At 37.1% G+C, this 26,131-nt stretch overlaps 1 protein-coding gene across 1 annotated transcript in view; it reads left to right on the forward strand.

The window, feature by feature from the left end:
• Positions 1-432: 432 nt before the first annotated feature.
• LOC149776126 (uncharacterized) overlaps positions 433-26,131 on the forward strand; it is a 613,155-nt gene continuing 587,456 nt past the window's right edge. The window contains exons 1-2 of the mRNA XM_089942586.1: positions 433-636; positions 6,277-6,395. Of these exons, the coding sequence (XP_089798712.1) occupies positions 433-636; positions 6,277-6,395 (323 nt within the window). The remainder of the gene's footprint in view (positions 637-6,276; positions 6,396-26,131) is intronic.

Here is a 26,131-nt window from a genome sequence, read left to right on the forward strand (position 1 = left end):
TACTGCTTTCAACACTTCTGGGAGTAGTGCGCAGCTCATCTCAGTGTAACTCTCTATACTCTCCCGAGATGGAGGAACTACTGCATTCAACATTTCTGGGAGTAGTGCACAGCTCATCTCGGTGTAACTCTCTACACTCTCCCGAGACAGAGGAACTACTGCATTCAACATTTCTGGGAGTAGTGCACAGCTCATCTCGGTGTAACTCTCTACACTCTTCCGAGACAGAGGAACTACTGCATTCAACATTTCTGTGGTAGCATGTCGTGCCTCCCAAACTAGGCTCTGGTATATCTGTGTTGCCTAACCAGTCAGTGACCTTTGACTGGTCTGGTCACCATTCAGCGTCATTGTTTGGTGACTGCTCACTGTTCAGTTTGTTGAAGTGACCAGTCACCAGATCAGTTCATCAAAGTAATTGGTCAGTGGATGATGACTAGTTATGGTCTCTTCATCCTGGTGATTGGTCTGATCATACTGGTCACTGGCCATTTGTCATCTTATACTGGTTGCAACTTTACACTGGTCATTACTCAGAAGGTTCATTGTACAGAGATCGGGATCAGACCAAGTCCCCCCCTCCAGTTTAGACCTGGTACAGGACTGGGACCGAGGGACAGTGCATCTCTTCCACATGTGAGTACTTTCAGTTGTTCTGTTTTTGATCAGTTTAACACATCAGCATAACCACCTGAAAAATTAAGCTTTGCAACAGTGATGAGTAAGTTATTGCTGTTATGAAAACATAGTTTCTGGAGGGGTAAAACTATTTTTAATTTTATGTAATACTTACCACTATTGCCAAATGCCCTACTCCCACCCCACTTTGATGTCCTGGCATGATCATTGTCTTTGTAAAGGTGACAGTTCTGCACAGGGGCATGTGGGTTCATGAGTGGACAATGTCTTATTGAGGATGTATTCACATGTGACAGATCAGGTTTTTCAACATGAAATAGTAAAAGCTGAGCATTAGTGACAGGTAAATATTAAAATTAGTTTTACTTCTCCAAAAACTGCAGTTTAATATTTTTTGAAGACCAGTGAAAAAGAGACACATTACAGCACAAACTGTTGTTCTGCATTAATTTTAGTTGCTTTGTTGATGCACGATATAGTGGCCCCAACTATGACAAGACTGCCCCCATTTTCAGCTTTACAGGTGAGGGATTGTTCCCAAATTTATTAAATCCTAGAGGCAACCCTGGATGTCAGCAAGGAGTGTAATCTCGGGCCCACATATACCTCTTATATAGCTCTACTGGTTGAAAGATTAGAAGAGTTTATGTGATGGTATCTTGTAGCAGTTATTTCTTAAGATTCCTGAACTGCTTGGAGACGGTCAAAAGATTTATCACAGTTTCATCATGAGGTGTAGTTGTTCAGAAATGAAAATTGTTCCCCATCATATCTAGATGAATTAGTTTACTGCTTGTAAATGATTGCATCAGTAAATGTGGTTGTCATTGTTGCAGGAACTATCCATTCAGATAGAATATTTCCATATTTCTGTTTAAGAAGACATTTAGTAGGATTTTGTCAGTTCAGTCTTTTCTTTAAGTATGGATGCCTTTCGCATCAAATGTGGCATTGCTAGGCAAAAGGTAAAGTTGATGAGAATCATTTGTACTATACATAGCACAGCATTACACATCAGTTCATTTATTGACAATGATGATAGAATTTCTTTGAGCTTCAATATTTACCTTTGAAAAATTTGTTGCTTAAGGGAACCCTTGTCGAGTACCATTTTATTTTAGAGAAACTTTTATTCTAGTTTAATGCCACTGCACAGTTATTTAGTCATAGTTACAACAAAAGGCATTCTATACACACATGCTCAGTCTAGTTGCAGTATTGTGTTTTCCTTCATGTACTTGTATGTAGTAGTATGAAGCAATATTACAATGATCCTTAGGATGTTTTACCTTACATCCAACAAACACATATATGTTTTTACCTTACATCCAACAAACACATATGTTTTACCTTACATCCAAGAAACACATTTGTTTTACCTTACATCCAAGAAACACATATTTGTTTTACCTTATATCCAACAAACACATATATGTTTTACCTTACATTCAGCAAACACATATCTTACAAACTAAAAACAGTTATAATAAGAGGTGCATGCTGTACATCAAATGAAACAATTTTGCAAATTGTGCAAGGTATGGCATGTATGTGCAAGGTATGGAATATATGTGCAAGGTATGGAATGTATGTGCAAGGTATGGAATGTATGTGCAAGGTATGGCATGTATGTGCAAGGTATGGAATGTATGTGCAAGGTATGGAATGTATGTGCAAGGTATGGCATGTATGTGCAAAGTATGGAATGTATGTGGAAGGTATGGCATGTATGTGCAAGGTATGGAATGTATGTGGAAGGTATGGCATGTATGTGCAAGGTATGGCATGTATGTGCAAGGTATGGAATGTATGTGCAAGGTATGGCATGTATGTGCAAGGTATGGAATGTATGTGCAAAGTATGGAATGTATGTGGAAGGTATGGCATGTATGTGCAAGGTATGGCATGTATGTGCAAGGTATGGCATGTATGTGCAAGGTATGACATGTATGTGCAAGGTATGGCATGTATGTGCAAGATGTGCAAGGTATGGCATATATGTGCAAGGTATGGAATATATGTGCAAGGTATGGCATGTATGTGCAAGGTATGGAATGTATGTGCAAGGTATGGAATATATGTGCAAGGTATGGCATGTATGTGCAAGGTATGGAATGTATGTGCAAGGTATGGCATGTATGTGCAAGGTATGGCATGTATGTTATCATTGGCTTGCAAATAAACAGCTGTCAGCTGTAAGCTTATATGCAGATTTAGGGAAACTTTTAGTGTTGAATTGGTTTAAAGAAATGGTGTTCTTTTGGCTATTTTATACTATGTTTATGTTAAGAAATGTTGGTGAACATTGCAGCTTTATTTGGTCTTGAAAGCCATTTCAGTGCTGTTCCTGAATGAATACTCAAGTCAGTATGGGTTTTCAAATAGTTGCTTCTACCAACATGTAATTGATTCTCAATGAAAATAGAGCTGGTCTGACCAGCAATATGGCTGCCATTTCAGCCATCTTAAAACTATTGATATTGCAAGCACTCATTGACATTGCATTTTCATTCAGACATTTTAAGCAACATGTATCAAGTCCTAAATGAAAGTGGTGCCAGTTAAACCTCCTAAATGTCTGCCATATTGGCAATCTTGAATGTTTTGTTGGTGCTTCTACTCTTGATTGGTCCTCGATGAAAAATGTGCAGATCTGACCTTCAATATGGCTACCATGGTGGCCTGTCAAATTGTCATTGAATTATCACAGAAATGCTTTTTACAATATGAATATAGTCCTAAATGAAAATGATGAAAATCTATTCTCCAACATGGCCTCCATATATATACAGAAATGAGGTTGATGGTCCCCTCCCACTTCATCTTACCTCAGAAAGTTAACTTGAACATATCTCTGTACATCTATTTTTTTAAAATTTTGGTTCATGACTGTAAATTAAAATGATTTTGGATAAAGAAGACATTACATTGCTAATATTTGTATATGGGTATAAATTCTATCTTAAGATATTAATAGTACTTGTATATTGCATAGGGTTTATAAATAGTTTTTTTATGTAGGTGTTACGATCATTAATAATAATATTAATAATAAACCTGTTTACTACTTTGGGTTCATTTTCCATTGGATTGGTTGATCAGGTGGATATTTAGAAGTTATTTCTCATTGGATGGGTCGATCAAATGTTTTTTTAATGAAGTGGGGTATTTGGAAAATGTCATGTAGAGAATAGGTGAAAATTGCATTTCATGACTGCTTGTATATAAGAATAGAACTGAACAATGATTTCATTCTTATTTTGGGTTCTTATTTCCTAAGTTCTAGTGCTAATGTCAGCAGATATATTAATGTTTGTGTCTAGATAATTTGAGTGGAGACATTTGTTAGGACTATTCAATGGAATTACAAACTGCTAATTGGACTAACATATTTTTTGAGACGTGTGTGAAATATTCTGGACAGGGTCATTGTGATATGTCAGGACTATTGGCAGAACAGTACATTCGATGATCTGAAATTCATTCAGAACATTTTATTCTTCTTGGATTTTAATAAAACTTTTTAGGATTATTTTTTATTCAGTTCCTAATACTGTAAGTTCGTCTTAAATTTTCATTTTGAAATGATAATTAAATTAATTGTGAAGTTTTACAAAACTTATTTCTTTCACTTCTTTTTATTACTTAGTTTATGAGCATAGAGTTGTAACAGCACATCGTCTTTTTTGTATATACTGAAATAATTGTTGTTGTTGTGGGGTTTAACGTCATTTTTCAGCACATGATTGGCTATACATAATTACATAGCTATGGAAATACTGATATAGTTAAAATTCAACTCAGTTGCTTTTATTTTTCTAGTCAGATATGCAGTTGTCAGCTTTGGTCATATAACTTTAGTGGCAATGTATAGTTTCATAAATTGGCCCATGTCAGATTTCATAAGGCCATGATGCCACTTTTTCATCAGGTTCAATCTTGGTTTTAATTACTTGCAAAGAAAGATATGCATGCATGTGCTGCCTAAATGTAAGTAAATGGAGAAAAAAATGTTCATAAAAATAAACAAAATATCAATTTGTAATAACTAAATTAAGCAATCTGTGCAGTGTATGAGGGTGGAGCACATTTTGTTGACATAAGCAGTGTGTGTCATTACAGCATCACAGGATCCTAAGTATATGACCCCAGGATAAGGAAAGGGAACTTTTTATTATGCAACATTAGACAGGTGGAGTACTCTTATTACCGTATTTACCAATATGGTGAGTACTTTCCAGGGTCAGATTGTCATCACACATGGCAATGGCAGATCAGGGTCAGATTGTCATCACACAGTGTAGTGGCAGATGAGGGTTGGATTGTCATCAGACATAGCAATGGCAGATCAGGGTCATATTGTCATCACACATAGCAATGGCAGATCAGGGTCATATTGTCATCACACATAGCAATGGCAGATCAGGGTCAGATTGTCATCACACATAGCAATGGCAGATCAGGGTCATATTGTCATCACACATGGCAATGACAGATCAGGGTCAGATTGTCATCACACATAGCAATGGCAGATCAGGGTCAGATTGTCATCACACATAGCAATGGCAGATCAGGGTCAGATTGTCATCACACATAGCAATGGCAGATCAGGGTCAGATTGTCATCACACATAGCAATGGCAGATCAGGGTCAGATTGTCATCACACATAGCAGTGGGAGATCAGAGTCAGTTTTTCATCACACATGGCAATGGCAGATCTGAGTCAGGTTTTCATCACACATGGCAATGGCAGATCAGAGTCAGATTGTCATCACACATGGCAATGGCAGATCTGAGTCAGTTTTTCATCACACATAGCAATGTCAGATCAGGGTCAGATTGTCATCACACATTGCAGTGGCAGATCAGGGTCAGATTGTCATCACACATTGCAGTGGCAGATCAGGGTCAGATTGTCATCACACAGTGTAGTGGCAGATCAGGGTAAGTTTTTCACCACAGGGTAATATTGTCAGCACACAATGCAGCAGCAGCTCAGGGTAATATTGTAATCACACATAGCAATGGCAAGTCAGGATCAGATTATATCATACTATGCAGAGGCAGGTCAGGGTCAGATTATAACACACAGTGTAGTGGCAGCGTAGGGTCAGATTGTAATTTACCATTCCAATGGCAAGTCAGGATCAGATTATATCATACTATGCAGTGGCAGATCAGGGTTAGATTGTCAGCACACTATGCAATGTCAGACCAGAGTTATGCAGTACATTATATCGAAGATTCAAAGCATAGATGAACCAGTGCAATATGCAAATATGGTTCAGGGTCTGTGATGCTGGTAGTTGTTCAAGGCTTGTTCTAGGATGCACAGTTTTGGTTATTTCTGAACCACACCAAAAATCAGATGAATACACAAAATTAGTACATCATTTTTGAAAGACTTTACCAGGTTTGCTTTGTTAAATTTATCTCATATTTAGAACATTAACATTTTTGTTACTGAACTGAGTAGCAATTTTCCCCATAAAGTTTTGGTTCTGGACTCAGTTGGGTTGAAGTGATAAATGGATAAATACAGCACTAGCTGGCTGCCAGGTAGGAAAGCTGATCTTAAAGTCCAGGTAGGGTATATTTGACTGATCGTTGTTTCCCATATGCATATAATTGTTCAGTGGAGTTCTTGCCTGACACTTGAAGTTGAGGGACGAGTGTGGTCAGTAGTTGTGTGCCTACTTATGAGAGTTGTCCTAGGAGCAACTTTTTGCCATCTAATATTTTCCCCAGAAGTTCAGTAAGTGCATCTTTAGTAGCATTATACTGTCTTTATTATCTTTGGTACACATTGCTTGAAACTTAATGACATAATTATCTATGGTACACATTGCTTGAAACTTTACAATATTTTCATAAAAGTATTTCATGGAAAACCACTAATAAAAGAACTTTTTAAATATTGTTATTCACTGGAAATCTTGCACAATATGTATACATGTATATATCATCTAGTATGTGAGTTGCATACAATAGCTACCAAAATTACTTTGTAAGTCATTTATTTAAACTACTTTTAAGACCTTTTATGGCTTCCAGTAGGATGTATACGTGAAAGAGCTTTTCATGCAAAGAAAAGAATGATACATCATCTGTTCTTTTTACTGGGCAATAATTTGTAAATTTTCTGCACCAAACCATTCTTGAAATTGTTTTTATGATGTTTTGCTGTTTGTAAATAAACGTGATGCTCATGAGACATCTAGTTTGGCCACCTATATTTACTTGAGTAAATTCCTTACCATAGCTAGCACGTAACTGAGCAAATTGTTTACATTAGCTAGTACTTTTCTGGAAGGACAATGGAAATTCTGTTCTCCTATTAGCATGAACCAGACTCTTCCAGAACACTCAATCAGTCTTTGCGAGAGAGCTCAATAAATGCTTAAATGACCCTCTTATATTTTTTGGTTGTCACGTTGTAAGGTTCAACATTGTTTATGTAAAGAAGATTAGCCACCTTTTATGTGAGGTCCACAAGTGACTTATCTTGTGTGCTAAATATTCTTAATAAATTTCAGGAGTATACTCTGATAGATTTTGTAGTCAGTTCCATGAAGCTCTTTTGAGAGTTTTCAGATTTATTCCATACATGTGGTGTCTGTGTTGGCATTTTTTCTTTCCCTTCTGAGGGTGTTAGCTTAATTCAGTTGATCTTATTTATATTCAGATAACATTTTCTAAGCTGCAAGGGTAGGTATTTTATTTAATTTCCCTATCCTTTCATTTTTGCAGTCTATGGACTCGCATGACAATCATTTATTCACTTTACCCATATAAAGTGTTTTGACATTTTATACATGGTAAGCAGGTTGCATACCACTTCCTAACTTCAAATTATCAAGAACTCAGGTTCTTTTTATTTGTAGCTCTGATAGCCTTTAGTGACGATTATTTCAGTAATATTCCTTATATTACCAATTGTCAATTATTTTGCTAATACCTTCATAGTCCCTTGCTTAAAAAAAGCCTTGTAGACTATTATTGCTTTATATGTCCTGTTGTTAGTGTTGCTATGTTGTTACCACTTATTCTTAGTGAAATACTCGTAATAAGGTATCATTTCACAGAAGAAATTACATTAGTGTAGACTTAGTCCATGCTTTACCATTTGCATATCATTTTTCTTGCAGCATCTTTATTTCAGGAACAATGTCTACGCAGGGTGTGAGTTAAGTGTGGTTGCTAGAAATCTCTTTGGGACACATACCCAACTTGTTTCTTCTATACACACTATAAGAGGACATGTCAATAGCTGTCCATAATGTAGGCTTTGGTTTGATGAGTTATGGAATCTCATAGAGCAGGGATCGGCAATCTGTTTTACATAGTGTGCCATTCTTTCTAGATTAATTACAAAATGAATGAGCCACCAGTAAGATAGCAACTCTATTAAATCAAGATTATTGGCTGCCCTTCGCATGCAACACAAAACTAATTGACATGTGACCTTGTGGTATGCATGTCTTAGGTTGTTGACCCCTATCATAGAGAGTTGATAAATCTACCAAGCGAGGAAGAAGGTATCCTTGTCTTTGTTAGAATTTCTTGGAGTAGCTCAGGTCTCAGAGTAAGATTATATCTCTTTGGCGAGTCCTAAGATTGTGGACCTCTCTCAAGGGAAGGTATGAACAAGTAGAGACTGAGTCACACTCTTCAGAGAGGGTGGAGCAGCACCATCTCCATTGTGTGAGGGCATAGAGCGAGTCTCACCCTTCGAAGATGGAGGAGGAGCACCCTCCTTTTACCTCAAGGATAGAGAATGAGTTGTGCCCTCCCCCATGAAGGAGCAGCACCATCTCACATCCAACAGAGCAGAGAGTGAGTTGCTCCCAACACCCAATAAGTGGGCACAGCACCCTTTCAGTCTCAAGGACCCATTGTTGGCAATGTGATCTTGTCCCCTGAAGAAGGGGATGCTCAGATCTAAGTCTCTCAGACTAGGATGGTTCTAACTAGAAATCTGAGTCACCTGCAGAATTCTTGCCAGGTGATTAGGTAATGGTCACTGGGTAATGGGTACCATGCATTGGGCATCAAGTGCTGGGCAATATGCACTGAGCATGGGCTTTTGAACTCCTATGGTACAGAAATAGGTCTCAGGCTGAGTCCCCCCTCTATCCAGACACCTTTTCATCCAAGGGGGATTGACAGTCGGCTTATGAATGCTGGATTAGGACAGGGGATTGGATCGTCATTTGCCCCATTCGTATTATTTCCGTTAACCCATAGGGAAGCGATTGGGCCTTTCCCTATATGTGGCTATGGTCTTTTGGACTTGGGCTGCTTAGTAGTGTGGTTGTACCTACTTCATCTTACCAGGTTGGGTCTCAAACGAGAGAGGGAGATAGATCTTCCCCACAGGGCTTTAGGAGAATTGCCCTAACCACCAGCTTTAAACAGTTATTAATGAGAAGAGTCTCCAGCTCATGTTCTCTAACCGCCAAGTCTCCTCCGAGGCAGAGAGACACTGGGTCATGTAGTCCTGCCCTATAACGATTCATTTTGACCACCATCACAACAATTAAAAATATAGTGATGATAATAAATAATAGCAGGAACATTATCAGCAACCTTAATTATCACCAGGGACTATTTAGTCAGCAAAACGTTATATAAATAATAGATGTCCCATTTATTATTAAATATTATTATTATTATTATTAAATATTATTATTATTATTATTGTTATTATTATCATCATCATTAACTGGTAGAGAGATGACCATGTAAAATTGTTTTCTGTTCCTTTATATTCTTGTTGTCTTTTTAGTTTATTTACTTTTAAATAGAGAGGAGAAAGTGTTTGACAAAACAATGCAACAAAGAGTGATACAAGGAGTGATACAACTCCATTGCAGAATTATCTCCCTTACTCAATAAAGAATTCTGAAAACGTTATTGATGTTTTCCAACCTTCATCTTATTTGACACATAGTACATTTTCATTTGGTCTCAAGGGTTTCTCAACACCAGAAAATACTTTATATGTTGTTTATATTGTTTGTCGTAATCATTATTTATGATTATTTGTATTATTAGAACTCTATGGTCCTAAACTTAGTAATAGAAAAGAGTGAAAACCAACAAGTTTTGTAAAATCAACAAATGACTCATTTCCCTGTAATACAAGGGGAAAATTTAAAAAGAAATAACAGTATTGTGAATCCCAAAGAGTCCTAAAAATTATCTCATGAGACCAAATGTATGAAGCTTCAAGTGAATTCCAGTGGTGTTCCAAAAAATACCAATATTGAATGTATTGATGTGCCTGTACTTTTGAATGTGCAGATGTGCCAATAGTCTGAAATGTGGCATTGTGCTTACAGTCAAAATGTCTTTCAATTGAAATCACTATAATGCCAAATATTATTATAAAGAATATTATTGAGCACTTTGTAATTTCATTGAATAATAATTTGAATAAATAAATCGACCCGAATTAAAAACTGAACAGAACAATAAGACTGATTCTGCTTCAGTTGTTAAGACAGGAATGAGTATTTTTTCAAGTAAACATTATTATAAAAAGCTAAGATGAAAGGTTTGAGCCATTTTAGGTCAGTCCCTCTCTATAAAACATTTAAAGTTGTCAACAAATTTATAAATTTCCAAGTGAAACACTAATATCCTACATTTAGGTAGAAGTTAATATGTAACTAACATTAATAATGATCTGAATATAATCATTGAGAAATATTAACAATGTATTATGTTGTTTACAAAATAGATGTCACTGTTCAGTTACAACACTAACTTGATTTCGAAATATGGTCAGTTACAAAATACATATATACATAACATATAATCATTTGGAAAAGCCAATAAATAATACAAATTAAAAATAACAGTAACATTTAATTATTGACTTAAGAGAGAATTAAGTGCTTGTTAGATGTGTAATACTTTGAAATTTTTTATAATAATAATTATAATGACCTTTTTTAAAGAGGGGAACACAATTAGCTAAGAACAAATCTACCTTGAGGCCCTCATACAAAGGAATTTATTTATTTTAGCTTATATGGACCATGACCAGCAAATTTTCTGTCAATTTCTGAAATAAGATTAAATCTGGTATTGAATAAAATACTAACTGATGTTGCAAGATAAACCCAGTCCAAAACATAATGGTCTAAAATTGTTATAGAGTATGGGGTAGTATGATTACTTACAAGTGTAGAGCACAAAGGAAGGAAAGAATGATGGACATTTTTTTAAAAGAAAATAATATATACCGACAAGCATGGTCTAGCAACCACCCACATACTGTGATGACCTGGTCATGGTGACCATAGTTTTCTTTTCAATCCACTCCAATTTTCCTGTATATTTTTCTGTATATAGTAACCATTTACACAATTCAACTATCAACTGCTATTCTCTGATCTCATGGATCATGATTTACCTCGTATAGTGACTGGTGGTCTCCAATGTTTTTTGTCTGATTTCTCTATTATAGAGACAGATCACCCTTACTGAATTTGACCTATGTACTTGTATGTACCTACCTAGCTATCGATGAAGCAGTCTATCTGCTAATCTTATGCCTTTCCATCTGTATATGATTTCTGTCTGCTACTTTTTCTTTCTGTCTCATCTTGCACTCTCTTTCATTCTACCCTTTTGACTCTTACCTTCATACAAGGACCAGCTGTTTAAAAAGAACAACTTTGGCTGGTGTTTTTATGTGGTCATCTTTTGCAGGTTATTATTTATTTATGTGTTTATAGTAGAGTAATCTACATTACTCTGTGCACTGGCCTAAGGAGAATTACTCTTAGAGATACTATTTGGAGGTCGGTTGGTTTCGAACCCGGGACCCGTCATGTGAAGATATGGCATCTTAATCGCCAGCCCACACATTCCAGTGCTCATACTACCACAGCCACCTTCACATCACCAAAAATGATGTCTTGGCAGCCATACATATAGGCCCAAGAACGTGCAGACCCTCTTAGACTCTTAGATATTTCGTCTCAAGAAACCTTGGCACTGGCTTGGTTAGGTTATTATTTATTTTATGTGTTTATAGTAATAAAATGTTACACAAGACAATTACATTTCATTAAAGTGTAAGTAAATGTAACATATAGCAATGGTGCAGACATTTGTTTATTTATTTTGTATTTATCTTGTTTTTAAAAATAATATAATATTTCTCCTTTGATTTGTCAAGGGGTTTGCCTTTTAAATCTCTATGTTAATTAAATATAACTCACTTCCTTCCACGGTACACTAAATAATGTTTCTCATTTTGATGACATCACAGTCAAGGTTTTAACATCAAGGTCATGGTCACTTATAAATTGTTTTAAAATCTTTAGCTTGGCTGGTCTTAGACCAGAAGTGCTTATGGGATGGTTTGTTGTCCATCATCCATTGTCTGTCCATAAATTAGTGCAAATTTCTTATTGCTATTCCTGAACCATTTGGACGGTTGCAATGAAACGTTACACACACGTTTGTCCCATGGTTAAGTTGGTCCTAAATGAAAATGGTGTTACTTGGCTGCCACAGTGGCCATCTTGAAAACTTGTTATAGCCATTATTCATGAGTGAAAAGTAATATTTCTATATGGTTTTCACCAGAAGACTTCTTAGGATGTCTGGTAGGTCTCAAATGAAAAGGGTAGTTTGCACATCTAATATGGCCAAATTGGCCATATTGAAAATCTTGTTATTGCTATTCTTTCTGAATGGTTTGTAGTACCAGTTTTTTCTAAGTGACTTCTTGTGATGTCTAGTTGGTCCTAATATGGCTGCCACAGTGGCCATCTTGAAAATCTTGTTATCACTACTCATGAATGAATGGTCATATCTAAATGTGGTTTTCACTGAAAGGTGCTTATGCTGTGTTGTTTGTACTAAATGACCTTGCTGATCTGACTTCCAATATGGCCACCACATTGGCCATCTGGAAAATCTTGTTTTGGCTACTTTTCCTTGATGGCTGGTGATATTGGTATTGTTCGTTCACTGAAAAACTTCTTATGAAGTATAATTTTAATGGAAGTGGTGTCAGTCTATTATCCAGTATGGACACTTTTACAAAATGGAAGGTCTCTGCAAAACGGAAAGTCATATTAAATGGGATTTCCACCAGATTCCTTACATGTAGTTGGACTTAGATGATGTTTTGATGGTCCTAAATGAAAATAGTGCCATATCCAAAGCAGCTAATTTGAAAATCTTGTTTTTGCTTTGAGGGACTCTTATTCTTCGCTTGTCCTTAGATGCCCTTTGAGATAGGTCAGTGAAAATAACGAAAAGGGCAGTTAAGGACAAGCTCAGAATAAGAGTCCCTCAAAGCACAAACAAGATTTTCAAATTAGTTTTGAGACAGGTCAGTGAAACTAAGTTACATTCTTAACCACTCTGCTGGCCTAGTGGTTAGAGTGTCTGCCTCTGATGCAGGAGGTCATAGTTTCTAACCCCGGCTGAATCATACTAACATCTGCCTTGCTAGGCACTCAGCATAAAGAGGTTAGTGTTAGGACTGGTTGGCCTTGTGTAAGGATAATGTGACTGGGTGGGACATCATGATACATGTCTGTGGCATGGTGCCCCAATGCTAGACATCACCACAAACTGTCACACTGCAGACATTGTAGCAGTATGACTCAGAAATTGTTAAAGCTACATTAAAAATCCAAATCAGGGGTTAAAATTCACTGAATTTGTATAACCTCACTATGGTTGGCAGGGGACAAAATTCACTGAATTTACTTGTGAACACAGTGTCTTCAGACCAGAATTTTGTATTTAGTTGCATTCCAATGAATGACTTGAGAGTTCACATTAAGATATTGATTTTCAGGTCCGAGGTCTTGAATAGGTTTTTAGCTGTGAGAATGATAACACAATTCAGGATGAGTGATTTTTTTTAATATCAAACTTAGTTTGTGGATATATCCAAAGATTATCTTAACTGATGCCAGCTAAATAACTTTTTTCTTAAAAATATATTAATTAAACATTTACCCAAACATTGCATGTGCAGATATCTTGACAGTTGAGTGGTTTGTAGTCTGGTCTCCCCAATTTATAAAATATTGCAATTTATTGCAGGCAGATTTGCATTCCTTTCATGAGTGTACATACTGCAAAGATTGTTTTAGACACTTGCTGGTGTTTCTCATGACTCAAGGTTGATTGAAAGGGCTCTTTGTCTGCATGCAAATCTATGTGGAATAGCATTATTCTGTCGCCAGTTTGAATTGCCAGGCTCCATTGGCAGATAATTGGCTGTTTCATCAATACCAAAGAACCAATTAGATATGTCTTATTTTATTCAGAATGTTTACATTGATCATGTGACAGGAGCATCTGTGCATTTATCATATGATTACGATGTGATGAACATTTGTTATGTGACAATTATCATAGATTATTGTGTAAAATTTCAAAATTAATGGATTAATTGATATTGTTCTGAGCAATTTGTGTTTGTTAAATTAATCCATCCATTTTACAAAACCTGGAAAGGACGACTTTTCCAAAACCTCATAGCAGAATTTGACCAAACTTTTGAAAGTGTCCTGGCAAAAATGGCTTTTAGAGTTTGACAAGTTCTGTCCATGATTAAAAGTAGACAAACATTTACGCAACTTTTTTTGACCAACTTTTGACACAAATTGTCCAGCAATAGGGGTCTATGATTATTGGTCTGAAGATGCTGATGAGGCATCGGATATGGATGAAGATACAAATACTGGAGAAAACTTTGTAAGTTACAATTGTTATCTGAACATATACAATCAGCAGCAGTGGAATAGATTTTGACAGAAAGGATCCTGCAGACCAAGGCTTCTTCACTGACTGCTTTTACATTGAGCTAGGAGGCAGATCTACTACATGAGCAGTTCCAGGTCCACTTGAGCCTTTTGTTTTTGATGTTCCAGAAGTTGTATCTCAAAAGGAAACAAATTATTGCCAATTTTGAAAATACAGTGTCCGTAAAATGTGAGAGTTTGAATATTTACATTATTGACAGAAACATGGAGGCACCTTCAGGCAATTACACAATATGTGAGGTACTGCCCAAACACTTAACAGATGGTGGTCAATTGCCTGTCTGCATTTAGATATTTTCACTGCATCATGTATTGACTTTTGCTGGCCAGATGTAGATAAGAGAAAGTTTATTGGATCAATAAAACAGTGAATTAAATTTCCTAATTGCTGTCCCTGACATAGGCAGTCATGTACTTTTTGGTAGTTGTAAAACATAAGTGTCACTGAACAGCTGTTGTACATGTATATTGTTATCTTGCATATTAATATCTAACATGAATCGATAACTATATATTTATGGCATATGTCAATGTGTGCATGAACTGATAGCATTATATGATATTAAACCTAGCTGAAGCTCTATGTGTTTTCCAGTAATTCAGATCTTTCAAGCATATATTTCTTACATTACCTTTTGGATCACAAATCTGTTGAAGCTGTACAATTTGCAAAGAGGTAAGGTATTTTTTTAAAATCTCTATCCCAGATAAAATATACTATAAAAAACCTGTCACTCATGCAGATACAGTTTATTTTACTGTACTACTTATGCAAGAGTACAATTTTATTCTTATTTGCCAAAAATTGGATCAGTTGAAACAGATTGACATATTCTGTTTATTAGTTTTTGTATTTCTTTGTAGAGTTGGCTGAATAATATTTGAGCATTTCTGGATGTATAATTCCTGTAGGAAGCCAAACATTTCTCAATGTGTAATTCCTGTAGGAAGCCAAACATTTCTCGATGTGTAATTCCTGTAGGAAGCCAAACATTTCTGGATGTCTAATTCCTGTACGAAGCCAAGCATATATTGATGTATAATTCCTGTAGGAAGCCAAACATATCTAGATATATAATTTCAGTAGGAAGCCAAGCATTTCTGGATGTAGAATTCTTGTAGGAAGCCAGGCATTTCTGGATGTATAATTCTCAGAGGAAGCCAGAAGGTTAATGATTTCAAGGGTTACATAAATCAAAGAACTGTGGTAATTGCAGGATATTATACAATAAAACTTGCTTTGAAAGTACTCTGTATTTAGCAGACAGCTAGTGTACAATGAAATTTGCCTTGAAAGTACTCTGTAGTTAGCAGACAGCTAGTGTACAATGAAATTTGCCTTGAAAGTACTTTGTATTTAGCAGACAACTATTGTACAATGAAACTTGCCTTGAAAGTACTTTGTATTTAGCAGACAGCTACTCACTGTGTACAGTGAAACATGCCTTGAAAGTACACTGTATTTAGCAGACAGTTATTGTAGAATGAAATTTGCCTTGAAAGTACTTTGTATTTAGTAGACAAATATTGTACAATGAAACTTCTCTTGAAAGTACTCTGTATTTAGCAGACAGCTATTGTACAGTGAAACTTGCCTTGAAAGTACTCTGTATTTAGCAGACAGCTATTGTACAGTGAAACTTGCCTTGAAAATACTCTGCATTTAGCTGACAGCTATTGTACAGTGAAACTTGCCAGAGAAATTATGCCTGTAACAACTTACCACAGTTTTTGATTAGTCTTGGTGTTCTGTTTTGCAAGACACTGTGTCATAGCCTTTTCCTCTTTAGAACTTAGTTCTTTAAAGGCTACCTCATGTTCCATCTTCTTGCATTCCTTTTATATGTAATAAAAACTGTGGTATGGGTAAGTCCTTGTGTTCTAAGGAAAATAACAATATGCCCTGCCTAGCGTTGAAGACATCATTTTCTCTATCTTCAATTTCACGTCTGCTTTTGATGATTGCCCATGCTACATGTTAACATTCCTTATATATTTGAATCTTGCTTAATAAAAATTGTTCACAGGTGAATTATCTTATTTTTCAATTGGAAAACTACAGGTAGTTTCTGCAAGGTCAGTTCTGTACTTTATTTCATGCATACTGTGTTCTTTATGCATACACAACTAGGTGAGTTTCAAGGTAACAACAAGTGATTTCAGATGATGTTATTATTTCTTTATTACAGGATAATGTAAGAACAGTCTGTGGGGCAGTGAGGTCTAATGTAAGAACAGTCTGTGGGGCAGTGAGGTCTAATGTAAGAACAGTCTGTGGGGCAGTGAGGTCTAATGTAAGAACAGTCTGTGGGGCAGTGAGGTCTAATGTAAGAACAGTATGTGGGGCAGTGAGGTCTAATGTATGAACAGTCTGTGGGGCAGTGAGGTCTAATGTATGAACAGTCTGTGGGGCAGTGAGGTCTAATGTAAGAACAGTCTGTGGGGCAGTGAGGTCTAATGTAGGAACAGTCTGTGGGGCAGTGAGGTCTAATGTAAGAACAGTCTGTGGGGCAGTGAGGTCTAATGTAAGAACAGTCTGTGGGGCAGTGAGGTCACATAAAGTGCTCTTGGGATAGTCACACAGACTGCATAAGTGTTCAAAGTGCACATGGAAAAATCGTTGTACTTCTTGTGAATTATGGTCTTCCAGCTCCTGGAATCTAGTTGATTCCAGATGTCCATCTCAAGGCAGGAGGAATATTCCCTCCTGTTGAGAATTTTCTTGTTTCCCTTCCAGGTCTCATATATTGGGACAAACATCTTTGGGGTCGATGAAGCCCCTCCAGAAGGAGGTCTGGTGTTCAAGAAGTCGATCAACTTTCCCCAGTAGCGAGATGATGAATTCTTTTTACACCTCTAACTGTGCATGCCGTGGGTAGTGGATTGTGCCCTCCTGTTAGGGAGGTGGAGCACCATAATAACTGGTTGTGCCCTTCCATTAGGGAGGTAGAGGACCATGATAGTGGGTTGCACCCTTCTATTAGGGAGGTGTAGTGCTGCTATAGTGGGTTGTGCCCTTCCTTGAAGGAGGTGGAGCACCACAACATTGGGTTGCACCCTTCCTGTAGGTAGGTTGGGCACCTCATCAGTGGGTTGCTCTCTCCCATCAGAGAGGTATAGCACTGCAACACATATTTTGCTTATGGCGACATGTTGCCCCCTTCTGTTAGGGAGACAAAACACTGCACCCATGATTCACACAGAGATAAATCAGTTGAAGATGAGGTCTTCTCCATCAATCACTTATTGGCCTCATGGTATGTGGACAGGGCAAGGACTGAGCTTACCCCTTTCACCCCCTCTACCATCCCACCCTGTGCAGGATTTGCAGTCCATACACAGGACTCAGGCTATAGATGGGGACTGCTTTGGTGTTCCCCTGTTCCCAGTAATACCTTTGAACCCTTATGGGATGTTGGGCCATCCACCATTATGTCCCCTTGAACCACTGGACCTTCACAGTCAAAGTGATGCTGCAGCTCTTGTCCCAACAAGGTGGCTTCATCTCAGAAGGCTAAAGGTGTTATATCATCTGTTGTAGACAGATGTTCTCGTATTAGTCAGAGTTTCCTCTGACCCTTGTCACCCCATTTTTGATATTTGGATATTTATGTTGGGGGTGTAGGGTCAGAGTCCATTCCCTATTGAAAAGTTGGAATTTGCCAACACCATTTGGTGTCAGCATGGGGTAGCCACTTACTAGGCGGCCCAGCAAACTTGAACAAGCTTTAAACAAGATATACCTGCATGAAATCGATAGGAATATGATTCATTTTCTCAAAAATCATTAGCATAGCATTTGTCATGTCTTTAATCTGCTGACAGATGAGACAAAAGTACATCATTGCTGAAATTTGACCTGGATCTGGCCATTTGTGTCCTGAGTCACATGGCTATACAAATCTTGCAACCAACATGTCAGTGACATCAGAGGTCATATAGTCACAAACATTGAAATAAACAAATTTCCAAAGTTGTTGTATATAGAATTTGGACATATTATATACAAATCACTTAATGTATGTAAATAAATATAATGCACACTTAATTCTTAACATGTTTATTCTGAGAACAACGACCAGAAGCCAGAAGGTATTGCAGAAGGGTGTTTTTGTTGGTGTCACGTGACTACCACATTGACATGTGCTCTCTGCGTAGTGAATTTAGTTTTCTTCAGATTGCTGCAACATTTACATATTTTTGGTCATTGTTTTCACAATAAACATTTTGAGAAGTTTATGGGTTTTTGTCTTCATATTTCTATAAAAATTATGTGACTTTCATTTATATGTTCAATTTGTTTTCCTACAACAACACTAGAAATTGTATAGTATTGATATCACATGACTGTATGACCTCTGATGTCATTGACATGTAGATTACGAGAGTTGGGTAGTCACGTGACTAGGAATGCAAATGGCCAGATCCAGGTCAAATTTCAGCAACGATGTACTTTCGTCTCGTCTGTCACCGGATAAAGACAGAATGAATGCTATGATTGCAATATCTGAGAAAATAAATCATATTCCTATTGATTTCATTACATGCTATTGTAATGTAACATTGTATGTTGGACTTGTCCAAAACTGAGTTAATTTCTGCTTGACCTGAATTGGCGTTTTTTATTTTGTTCTGTGTAAACAACTAATACATACAGTATCTAAATTATTCTCTATGTGTATGGGTATAATATCAGAATATCATTGATAGAAGTAAATATGTTTATTTGGGTCTAGGTTTAGGTTTGGAATTTCCTTAGTGTATTTTACATAATCTAGGTTATGGTTTTTACTTTGTAAAAACATCACGATCATTCTGGAAGGGTATTTTCCATTAGGTAATATGTTTTATTTAGAAAATGCTAATTGTGACCTGAGGTCAAGTAGAGAACTATATATTCTTGTAACAAAGGTGATTTTTTTCAGTCATGCTGTAAGACCTAGCACTTTCAAGTTCTCTTATATGTTGTGTCAAGTATTTCATTTTTGGACTGAAGAAATTTTATGTGAGCATCCATTCCTTTGTGACATCAAATGAAAATTGTGGAAATATCAAAATTTGTCAATTTCAATAAATCATGACAAAGTAAAGATGAACAGTCCTTCATAACAGCAACCGGTAAATGGGGAAATATGAAGATTTATAAATTTTGGTATAACAATTATAAATAATAATAATAATAATAATAATAATAATAATAATAATAATAATAACAACAAAGTATTTTTCCTTGGTCCCAGTCATCATTGCTCAGAAAGTGGTCCATGTAGATTCCATCCTGCAGTTCTTTCCTAGTCTGTAATGAGGGTGAATATTCCTTTTGTTTTTATTTGCTAGTTGTGGGATCATCAACCTCCCACCTAACTAACTAGTTTGGCTATGCAGTAGCAACAAGTATAGAATTGCTAATATTAAAATGCTGATTTTAATGATGTAATACTTTCCTGTCCCTATTGCCAGATTCCCTCCTCCTACCCAGCACTGATCCCACTAAGGTAGGTTACACCCTAGGAAAAGAATGGGTAAAGTGTCTGTGGGGTAACCGAGGGGTTATCCATTTTTTCTGGAATCTACTGGTTCATCTTAATGGGAGGACAAATTCTTGTTATGCAGTTGTGGTATTTTCCACATTTAAAACTACCAGCTATGCAATAGTAATAGGTAAGTATTACATAATTAAAGTTATTTTTACTCTTCAAAAAACTATATTATAACAAGGTAAAGTGATCTTAGTAAACTGGATGTCCTATTTGGAACAAAAATGTCTAGTCTTCCATGTATCATATGACAAGGTGTAGTGTCCTCTTTATTTTGCATGGTGAAACTTTGGAATAAAAGTACCATAGTCACCTTTATATCATATGACAAAGTGCAATGTCCTCTATGTTATGAGGTGGAACATTGGAACAAAAGTACCATAGTCACCCATATACATGTGACAAGATGCAATGTCCTCTATATTATGTGAGGTGGAACTGGGAACAAAAGTACCATAGTCACCCATATGTCATGTGACAAGATGCAATGTCCTCTATATTTTGTGAGGTGGAACTGGGAACAAAAGTACCATAGTCACCCATATGTTGTGTGACAAGATGCACTGTCCTCTGTATTTGTGAGGTGGAACTTGGAGGACACACGGTACTAATGATATGGAAAAATGGGAACCAGCCTGGAAATGGGTGAACATAAGATGGAGTATATATGGGTTTGGCTGACCAGGATTGGTTAATAATGTAAGTTATGTATTAGGAAGAAGAGTTTTTCCTAGTTGTAAGTGGAAAAAAATAGAGACATTGTTTTATTGCTGGAATTTCAGTTCTTTAACAGTCTTGAGTTTGGAACACTCATTACTAAAATTAAGACCTGACTCCTTGGTGTAGAATTGAAAGCACATGCTTCAAACACATGCAGGTCCAGAAAATGCCGTGTCTCATATCCTTTCCTCTACACAGAAGCTGACATCCAGGTTTCATCTATACTGATAAATATAGGTTTGATCATGAACACTCAACAATTTTAAGTTATTGAATTTTTAATATGATGGTGTTTGCATAGGTTTACTGTGGGATAGTACTGATGAATCCTGGAACAAAAGTACCATAGTCACCCATTTATTATATATTATCACAGATTGCTGTGAGGTGGTACTTTGGAACACAAATTCCATTGTCACACATAGAATAATACATATCCAGCTGTGAACAGAATAAACTCTGGTTAGCTGATGCAAGATCATGGCTTACAATTGTAAATATTTCTTGCCTTTTGGCCACATTGTGAGGTGGAGGTGGATTTAGATCATTAAAGAAATATATGATGCCATAGAAACACATTACGATTCCACCATTTATATAGTTTTCAAGTGGAAGCTAAACCTTTTCCTGCCTTCTTTAATTGCGTTGTTTATGGTAAGTGATATTTAGTAGCTTGGTGTCTTCTGTTGGGTCAAAAAATTCAGTCCATTGTTGACTTGAAAGAGCCTTTTGTTGGGTCAAAAAATTTAGTCCATTGTTGACTTGAAAGAGCCTTTTGTTGGGACAAAAAATTCAGTCCATTGTTCACTTGAAAGATGCATTAATCTAAACATGTCAGGGATTCATCAGTAGCCACTATTCATAAAGTTGTCTGCCATTGCAAGAGATGTTTCAGCATTCTTTGTTCTGCCCTAAAGAGTACACACCTACCCATAAACTAGAAGGTGATTTCGTATGGATTATTATCACTTAATATTCTGTTGACAGAGATACTTCCATGTACAGTGTACTTTTTTTACATATTGTATAAGCCAATGCAAGACACAAATGTCAGTCACTATGAAATTGTATGAATATTCAGTTTCCAAAAATACAATGCTGGAGTTCTACAGCAGTCACCTTGTCCACTGCCTCGCCATCTGTCTTTCCATGTGTCTGTCCATTTCACACGAAACCAGCATAGTACAGCAGTACATGCTGATATGACTCTTTAGTAACCCCACCATAATCAATTAACGTTTTTAATCTTTTCCAAATTACTTCTGGTCACACATAGTATAATCCACACAGACAAACTTCAAATAATGAAGTATCCCTGACAGGATCAAAGGGTGAAATTAGCAGCTACATGGGTGTGTCCAGCTTAAGCCAGTTCAATCACATAAACACAAACAGACTATTACCGTAAATATACTATATTACAGTGGAATCAGACTATGAAAAAAATGGAGCAAGTGTAATTTTTCATGAATAATTTAGCATAGTGAGTGACAGGAGACACCTTAAACTCATGAGAAAAAAACCCAACTTCCATGTGAGAGGTTCACATGTATAAATGTAGATACCCATATATCTTAAGGTGCACTGACCTTTATATGTAGTGTGATGGAACTTTGGACAAAGTACAGTAGTCATCTATGTATCATATTATAACAAGGTGCAATGGTTGGAACTTTTGTTCAAAGTACCATAGTGACCCATGTACCTATATTATCAGGTGCATTGGCCTTTATATGTAGTGTGATGGAACTTTTGAGCAAGTACCATAATCTCCCATGTACCAGTATGAAAAGGTGCAGTGACCTCTTTATTCTCTGTGATGGAACTTTGGACAAAGTACCAGAGTTGCCCATATATCATATTATAACAAGGTGCAGTGACTTCTGTATGATGTGAGATTGAACTTTCGAGCAAGTACCATAATCTTCCATGTACCAATATGAAAAGGTGCAGTGACCTCATTATGCTCTGTGATGGAACTTTGGACAAAGCACCATAGTTGCCCATTTATCATATTATAACAAGGCGCAGAGACTTCTGTATGATGTGTGATGAAACTTTTGACCAAGTACCATAGTCTCCCATGTACCAAAAATGATAAGGTGCAGCAACCTCTTTATGCTGTATGATTGAACTTTGGACAAAGTACCATAGTTGCCCATATATCATATCATAACAAGGTGCAGTGACTTCTGTATGATGTGTGATGAAACTTTTGACCAAGTACCATAGTCTCCCATGCACCAAAATGATAAGGTGCAGTGACCTCTTTATGCTCTGTGATGGAACTTTGGACAAAGTACCATAGTTGCCCATACTGTATATCATATTATAACAAGGTGCAGTGACTTCTGTATGATGTATGATTGAACTTTCGAGCAAGTACCATAGTCTCCCATGTACCAAAATGATAAGGTGCAGCAACCTCTTTATGCTCTATGATTTAACTTTGGACCAAGTACTATAGTCGCCCATATATCATATTTTTAACAAGGTGCAGTGACCTTCATATACGTTGTGATGGAACTTTGGACAAAGCACCATAGTCACCCATGTGCCTGTATTTTAAGGTGCTGTAACCTCTATGCTGTTAAGTGGAACCTTGGACCAAAGTACCATAGTCATCTATGTATCATACTAAAACAAAATGCAGTGACCTCTATATGCTGTAAAGTGGATTTTGTACAAAGTACCATAGTCACCCACATATCATATAACTAGGTACAGTGATGTCTATATGTGGTGAGATAGAACTTTGAACAAAGTACTATATTCACCAATGTATCATATTATAACAGGGTGCTGTGGCCTCTATATGTTGTGAAGTGGAACTTTGGACAAAGTACCATAATCACTATTCTATCAAATTTTAATACCATACCAGCCGGTATTTTTCTGGAAACTGCTCCAACTGGATGATGAGAATTCATTCTCTTGTTGGGGTGTATCAGAAGATTTTGGAACACTGGATCACCCCTGGGGCATCGCATAGACACATTGGTCAGATTTCGGAACACTGGATTACCCCTGGGGCATGGACACATTGGTCAGATAAAGTATGGAATCTCACTGAGCATAGATGTGCTGTATTTTCTAGCCTTTTTGGAACACTGAATCACCCCTGGGGCATTGCATAGACACATTGGTCAGATAAGGTATGGAATCTCACTGAGCATAGATGTGCTGTATTTTCTAGCCTTTTTGCTTTTTGGAACACTGGATCACCCCTGGGGCATCACATAGACACATTGGTCAGATTAGGTATGGAATCTCACTGAGCATAGATGTGCTGTATTTTCTAGCCTTTTAGTCAATACTTTATTACCTCAAAGGAGTATGATGCCAAACTAGAATCTTTTGTGAATTGTGCAGTGGAAAACATGTCGAGTCGAGCTGTCCCTCAATGACCACAGTGACTGATTTTCTTCTCTTTCTTTTCAAAGAGAAACTGTTCAGTTTCTGCTATTAACTCATTCGGCCCTGGAGGTTTTTGTTGTTTTTGCCTGAAATGCGAGTAGGAAAGACATTTTAAGGGCTGTTTCTGAATACATTGTAATACATCGACTTTCAACACATTTTCCATGAGACTAATGTCTAGTTGTATTAGAAACATCGTTTTCCATTGGTTATTTTGCTTGCGCATGAGCAGAAGGGTAAAAGTTCTTTTTTTTGTTGCTCAATGGACCCATCATTTTTTTATGGAGACCACTCTTTATTCCAAATGCCCACCTTATCATAGTTTTTGAAAAGATTCACCTGTCTGTGTGCAGTTCAGACTGGTCTACCTTAGATCTAAGGCCAAAAGGTCTAAAATCTGGACACAAAATTGGATTCTGACTACGAACAAATTTTGGGTGGGAACAAAATGGGTCCAAAAAATGAGGTTTTCCATCTGTATTTTGTAGTGCTACTAGAACGTCCAGATTATTTGGTATCATTATAGAGCTATATATGTCTGCTTTTTTGTAATACCACCTACTTTGGTGTACCTTAAATGACCTTGATGCTGCAGAGCTCAGAAGTAGGGTACAACCTCATCACGCCTACAGGCGGGATTGGGGCTGAATGAGTTTGGGTCTATCAAACCGACCTACAAAAGACACTAAAATTTTCGCAACACCCAGCCATTGGGAAAGATTCTTACTTAGCAGACCTGATCAGGTATTTTGCTGTAAAGACCTGTGTCTAGCTGCCTAATTAATTGGGATCTTTCTTATGGTCTCTAAATAAACCCCACTTTGAACATTTGGATGAAGCTTCATTTGAGAATCTCACCCTCAAGAGATTTTTTTGCTTGCCTTAGTGTCTGTGTAACTAATTAGTGAAATTCATGCCATAGCCTCATGGAAGATTGGTCAGTTGACCAAATGAGCTTCTTCTTTAAATAAATTTATTATTATTATTATTATTATTATTATTATTATCCATAGAGCAGGGCTGTATCAGATTCATTTTGAATGATGCGTCAGTTTGTCTCCTTTGCCAACCAGTTTTATTTTTCAACAAACAAACCAGCTCCCATTGGTTGCTCCATTCCCCAGTGAGATCCCCAGTTTTAGCCACATCTATGCTGGGGATGATCAGTATGGACTATTGTCTGGTTAGGGCTTTACATCTGTATTTGGCTGCCTTTGAAGGGAGAAGAAAGGGTAGGAGAGTCTTTTCTTTGCCAGTAAAGGCTCAACTACTTCAGCCTCCACAATGTCTAGGTTGATTCCATGAACTATCAGTAGAGTTTCCTAGTTCCATGCTGAAAGGAACCTGTCTTTAATGAAAATGAAAGTCACATGAGGCTCAAACCATTGCTGTTTCATGGTCCCAGCTAACTTGTTCACTGCTTCATGGTCCTAGCTAACTTGTTCACTGCTTCATGGTCCTAGCTAACTTGTTCACTACTTCATGGTCCTAGCTAACTTGTTCACTGCTTCATGGTCCTAGCTAACTTGTTCACTGCTTCATGGTCCCAGCTAACTTGTTCACTGCTTCATGGTCCTAGCTAACTTGTTCACTGCTTCATGGTCCTAGGTAACTTGTTCACTGCTTCATGGTCCCAGCTAACTTGTTCACTGCTTCATGGTCGTAGCTAACTTGTTCACTGCTTCATGGTCCCAGCTAACTTGTTCACTGCTTCATGGTCCTAGGTAACTTGTTCACTGCTTCATGGTCCTAGGTAACTTGTTCACTGCTTCATGGTCCTAGGTAACTTGTTCACTGCTTCATGGTCCTAGCTAACTTGTTCATCTTTGGAGGATGTGATGAAAGGCATGTTTTGGTGCCCTCACGCTACTTTCTCCTCTTGTCACCTTCACTTGTTTGCTTGCCGAAGTGAAGGTACTTTTCCTTGGTCCCAGTCATCATTGCTCAGAAATTGGCCCATGTAGATTCCATCCTGCATTTGTTTCCTACTCTGTAATGAGGGTGAG

The sequence above is a fragment of the Sinohyriopsis cumingii genome, chromosome 18, assembly GCF_028554795.1.
Source record: "Sinohyriopsis cumingii isolate HCF-2022 chromosome 18, ASM2855479v2, whole genome shotgun sequence".
NCBI classification, from domain to species: domain Eukaryota; kingdom Metazoa; phylum Mollusca; class Bivalvia; order Unionida; family Unionidae; genus Sinohyriopsis; species Sinohyriopsis cumingii.